This window comes from Limanda limanda, chromosome 15 (assembly GCF_963576545.1).
Source record: "Limanda limanda chromosome 15, fLimLim1.1, whole genome shotgun sequence".
Lineage (NCBI taxonomy): Eukaryota > Metazoa > Chordata > Actinopteri > Pleuronectiformes > Pleuronectidae > Limanda > Limanda limanda.
In genome coordinates, this window is record NC_083650.1 from 257,110 (window position 1) to 264,707 (window position 7,598).

At 39.1% G+C, this 7,598-nt stretch overlaps 1 protein-coding gene across 1 annotated transcript in view; it reads left to right on the top strand.

The window, feature by feature from the left end:
- The window catches only part of slc2a15a (solute carrier family 2 member 15a), a 78,241-nt gene extending 71,356 nt beyond the window's left edge, over window positions 1–6,885 (top strand). The window contains exons 11-12 of the mRNA XM_061087728.1: window positions 5,977–6,104; window positions 6,664–6,885. Of these exons, the coding sequence (XP_060943711.1) occupies window positions 5,977–6,104; window positions 6,664–6,885 (350 nt within the window). The remainder of the gene's footprint in view (window positions 1–5,976; window positions 6,105–6,663) is intronic.
- Window positions 6,886–7,598: the final 713 nt, after the last annotated feature.

The following is a 7,598-nucleotide window of genomic DNA, read 5'->3' on the forward strand; positions in this document are numbered from 1 at the left end:
TCACTGCGCATCGGGACTGTTCCATAGGCTCAGTCAAGGAAGCAGAAATGATTCGTTCATTTCCCGACTGGGTCTTCGGGTACGAGTCTTTGGAAAAATGTTCACGAGACCTGCATTGGCTCAGTAGAGGAGCGCTGGAGATGCGAGGGACGTTCACTGTCTCCCGGAGAAATGAACACTCTGTGTTTTTAGTATAGAAAGACGTGAATTATATTTGTTCACAAGTTATAATGACTGGTTTTGTTATTTTCACTTTACATTTACACTTACTTTACAGTAAAGTAAACCTCTATTAAATTCAGTACAACATGACAGTTTGTATGGTTTGAAATTGTCATCTATTGTCACACTGGCATATAATTATCACGGCAAACAATTACACTGCACTAAACTTTAAGTGTTAATGTAAAGTGTTAAATCACACCCACTTCCGGGTTAGGCCCCGCCCACTCCGAGTACGGATACGGATAATTCATATGGTTAACAGATACAGATACAGATACAGATAATGCTGTACTCGCTCATCCCTATAAGAGATGCCCCCAAAAGGTAAACAACACAAGAATCTCACAACACAAAGAAATTGAAAGAGTCGGAGGTTGAACACACAAAACACACTTTTCTGTAGCCTGTCCTCCAGAGTGACAATGTAAAAATTACACTGGGCTGCAGGCACATGCACAGACATTTTGGGGGGCAGGTGCTCAAACCAAAAAAAAAGGGAACCCATCGCCAAAATTATTTATGAAATTAAAAATAATAATAATAAATAAATAAAAACTTACTGATTCTCCCTCATTTGTTTTACTAGTTAATGGCCTGACTCAATATAAAAGAGAGCTGCTACCCTGAGCTGCTTGCTGCAGTTCCCTGTCCTTCTGCTTTTAGAGTCTCTTTTTTCTTGGAATTATGCTGCAAATTTTGTAAATGAGATAAATCAATTTTGTGCATTATAATCAAGAGAGACTTACCTAATCTCTATACAGCTGACAACACAGTACACACACATTTTTGTTTACTGTTTTCTGACAGAGTTGAAGTATAAGCAGCATTACACTAATAATATACCACAATATATACCTCACGTAGCTCAACTTAAGACCTACCGTTCACTTCAATAATTACGATTTTAAATTAAACAAAAATAGTGAACTTGTCTAATTTGTAGAACAGAAAAACTGCCTTTAAATTTTCTGACTGACTGCCTGCCTGTCTGTCTGTCTGCCTGTCTGTCTACCTGCCTACTTGCCTGGCTGTCTGCCTGTCTGTCTGTCTGTCTGTCTGTCTGTCTGTCTGTCTGTCTGTCTGTCTGTCTGTCTGTCTGTCTGTCTGTCTGTCTGTCTGTCTGTCTGTCTGTCTGTCTGTCTGTCTGTCTGTCTGTCTGTCTGCCTGTCTGCCTGTCTGTCTGTCTGTCTGTCTGTCTGTCTGTCTGTCTGTCTGTCTGTCTGTCTGTCTGTCTGTCTGTCTGCCTATATCTCTCTCCCTCTCTCTCTTCATTAAACATGACAAACGTCAGTAAACAGATGGAAAAGCGTGGGCTTGTGAGCGCCGTGGAGCATGTCAGGGCGAAATTCTCACAAGAACTCAAATAAATGCCCCGTCAGATATCAAAACACATTGGGGGGAATTGATGACAGAGAGAGTAATTTTTATTCTTAAATATTGATGAATTAGGAAAAAATTGGACTCCAGCAGAAGGGGCACTTTTCTCATCCAGGGCAAAAGGGCAGGTGCTTCAGCACCACTAGGGGCCTATCTGTGCACGTGCCTGCTGGGCTGCATAACTGAGGTGGTGAATGATGTGTCCTGCACAGGGCTGAGCACTAGAGTTTTGGACATGTCTTTTAGATGCATCGCTATGTGAACATGGACCCAGTCGTCCTGTGTCAGAGTCTCTGTCGGGGTCTGCTTCCTCCTTACTCCTCTGACCTGCCCTCACTTTACATTTTAACAATAAACACTGTACACAAGATATTAGGACACGTACAGTGCTAATGTTTACTTTGTGTTTGTTTGATTCGCTTTAGACTTTAGACATGTTTAAACCTGCTACACAACAAGAGAGGTAATGTGACGCGCAAAGTCAGGACTTCAGAGTAAAAGTGACCTGAGAGGTCTGGATTTATGATCCAACTTCACCAATTAATAACTGAATACATGTGAAGAGGGACTGAGGCGAACACATACACACACCCAGATTACAACTTAACGCTGTATTTTAAATTCATTGTTGCTGAAGAAGCGAAGCCCCGTTCATCCAGAAACATTAATATGCATTCAGTAGGTTTTTAAAGAGATGATGAGGATGAAAGGGCCTCAATTTCATAGGGCCCGAGCGCCGAACGGTGGGAGGCCCTATTGAAATTGAAAGGATTATTCTGAGCGTAGTGAATGGGCTTTTTGAGGGCTTCAACGTGCTCAAAAATCTTTTAAAGTTTGCAGTAAATTAAAAAGTGGTGAAAATGTATGTATTCTGGAGTATTCGGAAATGGGCATGGCAAAATGGCTCAACAGCGCCACCTGGATCGCAGCCCCTAGGTTTCCACATAACCGATCTTCACCAAAATTGGATAAAGGTGTATCATGACTATTCATACAAAAAAGCCTCGAGGAGCATTATGAAAAACGCAACAGGAAGCCCGCCATTTAGGATTTAGTAACCATTTTGGCCATATTCCGCATTTTTACTTTGACATACTTGTCGTAGGGCTTTCATCAGATCAACTTAAAATTTAGATGAGTGTCATCACAACAAGATGGAGATATAAATTTACTTGAATTTTAACTTTTCGTCATACCGTGTAACCGTGGCGTGGCGTCAAAGTTTGATTACACGCCATCAAAACACAAGCTTCTGTATCTCAGACATATTTGGTCCAACCGAGTCCAAACTACACATGTAAGACAAGAGTCGCGACCTGATGACATCTACACAGAAATCGTGACTAAAAATCACAGCGCCCCCTGGTGGCAAAAGGAAATGTCTTGTTTTTGGAAAGTATTACACTTGGAAGTATTCCTCCCCATCCACTTTGCGAAACTATGTCAAACTGTGTCATATGGGTCTCAAGACATTGATAATTTAGGCATAAGATTAGACCCGAATTTTTCATCAAGGGCATTATTAATGGCGTGGCATCAAAGTTCATCAACTCGCCATGAAACACGAAATTGCTACAACTTCGGTGTTCGAGGTTCAACCTCCCTCAAACTACATGTGTAAAGCAACAGCCCCCCACTGAAGACACTCAGATGGTTTTAAGGAATGGGCGTGGCAAAATAACTGACTAGCGCCCTCTAAAGGGCAGCCCCAGCACTACGATTGGCCGACATCTAGAAAAATTGATAGGGACATGTGTCTTTTTATGACAAAGAAATAAGTCTCTTGGATAGATATGCTAGACCAAACAGGAAGCCCGGGATTTAGGATTTGGTGGCCATTTTGGCCATGTTCTACAATTTTACTCTGATGAACTTGTCGTAGGGCTTACATCAGATTAATATGAGACTAAAACTCACTAGTTTGGATATATTGCAGCATTGATGTGTCAGAAAAACAGCACCATTCTTCCCATTAAGATGGCAACAGAGACAATGATGAATGAGTAGCCGAACTGTCATTTAGTAAGGCAGTCATTTGTTATATACTATTAACATAGACCTGTTTTTTTGTGGATATTCAGTGAGTCTGGTGGTCTGTGAATACCTTTTTATTGGCTAAGTGGTCTTTGGTCTGAAAAAGTTTGAGAAACACTGTGCTATAGTTTTCCTTTGGTCAATGAGGGAGTTTTTTCTCTCCAGTCGCCACAATGGCTTGCTCATTGTGGGAACTGTTGGGATTCTCTATAATTTTCAAGGTCTTGACCTGCCTTCAGATATTGTATAGTATGCTTTGATGCTGTACAAATAAAATAAAATTGAATTGAAATAAACACTAAGAATTGTTACTTTTCTAAAACAAAATTGAGGTGTTTGGAGGTGAGGATAAGACACAATGTTTGGTATCCACAGGAGCGACAATAAAATAAAAAATTTAACAATGAGTAACAATGTGTTGGTGCTGTAGTTAAATGTAGTGAGTGTGATATTTAATAATTACATCCAAAATTGCGGGCATTACTAAGCTTAAACTAAAAAGCATTACAGCCTATACTAATCAATCATTCAGTGAAAATAAATCATATGGCGAGGAATAGCCAGAATGACACAAAATTTGGCGTGTCATTCGGGAATGTGAAGGAGCCTATTAATTTTGCCCAACGTGCTCTTAACTTTTTCATGAAAACCTTGCGTGTTGCTCTGAAACCTATCAAGATGTATCCCGGAACCTAGTTCCAGTAACCATCTGGAGAAGCAAGGAGAACTGGTAGCTTTCCATTCAGTGAGTACTATTCACATTAACATAAACATAATCCAAACATAATGGTCTGCTGTACAGTATGTGGCAGTTCAAGATAAACTACAGAACAGCCAAACAGGGCAGCCAGTGCGTCAGATTTGATCTGTTGATCATACATTTTAGAACACCATTTAAAAATTAAACAACCCCAATGGGAAAATCTTAGAACGAAGCCAGAAGATGTAGCCTAGAGTGTCTTTTGAAGATGTACATATGTCACAAACATCAGATAAGTTAGGATACATTATATTAAGATTTTTTTTTGAATAATGTAATCCATGCATGTCTTCAATAATTAAGCCTGAATGGATCCTCTCCATCCCCTCCCTCCACATCTCATCAGTCAACTCACCAAGATTTGCCTCACAGGCAGATTTGATTTGTTCTGATGGTTATATAGTGTTGATCCTACTAAACACACACCTGCCAGCTAGTTCCCCCTGGTAACAGCTGGTTGCTAAAAATCACAGTGGTGAGTATTTGTGTCTGTATTGGGATGGTATGGTTCTATTTGATAATTTTTTCTAATACTGAACCCAGTTCAGCACATAGACCCAATACCACCTCTGGGGAATCGAAATTGGCTGATTAGGCACTCATTATCATGGGCCAGATATCTTTGGGGTGTCTGAACACTCGTTCGCTCCTTATCCGCACATTTGCATAGTTCTCATTTGCAGTCATGTTCACTGCAGTGAGTTTACACACAAAACGTTTTTGTACTTTGTGATTTATGCACAGTTTTAGAAGATATTATTAACTACTGCAACTCTATAATACTATGTTATGATGTTTGAACAAAAGTTGCTTGAAGTTGTCTCAGATATTTTTACAATTGCAGGGCGCTAATGGAAGGGTTATACCTCACAAGCTCAAATTACACTGCTGTTTTTTATATGTAGGATAAAATGGATCTATAATCTGGCTTCAATTCACCGCCTCATGTCTGCGTTGCCAATTTCCCAAGTTTTCCTAAATGTTATACACATGGATCCCAGCTTGCATACAGATGCGTACATTCTCCCATTTGTTTTTCTAGAGCCCAACGTTTCTGTGGGAAGTGCGGTGCTCCTGTTGCATACGCCTTTTGTTAAGACCCCATTTTGTGAGTCCCCTGATCTTATGAAATGGATAAAGTATGAACAGAAGAGTTATATGAACAAGTTAATGTTGGTTACTGTGCCTATTTTTACTTGTCATGTTTTTAAATTACTCATCCAGTGAAACTGCTCAGCCTGATCATTGTAACACAATAGCCTTCATGTGATGTGATTCCAGTGATGTTAGAAGTGTAATCAGAATCAATTCGTTTTGGGATTGAAGAATGCGCCATTATCAACCAGAGCAGTTTAGATTAAAAGATGAGGACGTAACAAAAGACACTATAACGTTGCATTTGCTCCTTTTTGAAGATTGGCCCATACAGGGGACTAGAAATCAGGATATTTTGGTCTCTGCTGAACAGATTTTTAACTATTTTGACAATTATATTAGCAATGAATTAGGCACAAAATCCTTCAACCAAATTTAGTGATTTGTATGATGTTATTATATGTTTGGCTTTCTTCCTGTTCCAGCGGGCGTTCCCTTCCTGGTCACAGCAGAGCTGTTTAAACAGTCCCACCGCCCAGCCGCCTACATTGTTGGAGGATCACTCAACTGGCTGTCCAACTTTACTGTGGGCTTCATGTTCCCCTTCTTACAGGTGAAATGTAGTACATCATATTTATAGAAGGCCCTATTAATACCACTATTAAGAGCCGGAGCTATATATTTTACATTTTAATAATACAGCTATTTAGAGCCTGAGCATTTATGATTTAACAGATGTTAACAAATGTGAACAATCTGATTGCTTAACCCTCGCTTTTTTGAATTCCAATTCCCATCTTTAAAGACTCCCTCAAGAAAATTATGTGCTACTTTTAACAAAGACCCTTTGAAAATCTCTTCCATATTACTGAATATTTAAAGACTTGAGTATTGGGAATTTTATATATTTCTTTGAGTTATTTTTTTTGAGTAAAAAGGTGTTGAGTATGAGTGCATGTGTATGAAAGCAGAGTCGATGTATTTTTTTTATTATTTGCCTTTCTTAAACCTGTTATTACACACACAGACACAGTTATGTCTTTAAGAATATAAGGTGAATAGCAAACATTTTCATGAGTTGTTATTTTAGTCTCAGACTGTCTCACTAATTTTTCTATCCTATTCTCTCAATCCTCCCAATGATATATCTGTCTGCTACACCCAACAATCAGATGTCTGCTGGATCTTACTGCTACTTGGTGTTTGCCACCGTTTGTGTGTTTGTGGCTGTCTATGTCTACTTAATGATCCCAGAGACCAAAAACAAGACCTTCATGGAGATCAGCCGAATGTTTTCAAAGAGGGAGGCTGTGTTAGAAACCCAGGGCCTAATCCATGGGGACCAGCTGAAGCTGAAGAAAATTAATGGATACGGCATTGTGGAACATGCATAACTGGAGTTAGACAGCTCCTCATCTGTACCTTAACTGAGCTTTGTATTCTTACTGGTACAACAAAACAGTTATTGGATCATATCTTGGTTCTTGTTTTCATTGGTTTTATAGGCTTCTCTTCCTCTCGGTAGTAGTAACACTACTCACCAAGGTAATAGCTAAAGCTCAACAGTACAAGACAAAATCAGAGCATCAGACACATTGGAAAAAAAACAACAGGTAAGCCAGTCAAAAGCCATCACAGTTAACATGCCCATTTCCTGTACCTTCTGTAGATGTTCACTGTTTTTTCCTCCAAACCAATAGCTTGGTTTACTTTACATCTCGATAAATTGCTGCTTTATGTTTTTTGCAACTGCATTATATCAACATCACCATGTTTCCAGATCTTCGTTGTTACTTTGATGATTACCATGTTATTATAGTTGATAGGAATACTGGCCCGAGTTTTAATAAACTAGAATTCTGTTTTAATAAACTATTGAAATGAGTTGTCAATGTGGGGAAAGGCATTTCAAAGGAAAACCAAACAATGTCTGATACAACTTGGCTGTTATTTTTGTTGTTCTAGAAAACATTTGAATTATTAACATTCAACTCACCTAATAAAGTAAAGGCATCATTAAGGATAGGCCTGATCCTGAAATAATTTGTCTCACAACAATCATGGGAAGTAAGACGCAGATTTTCCTATATTGGACAAATCATGAGGT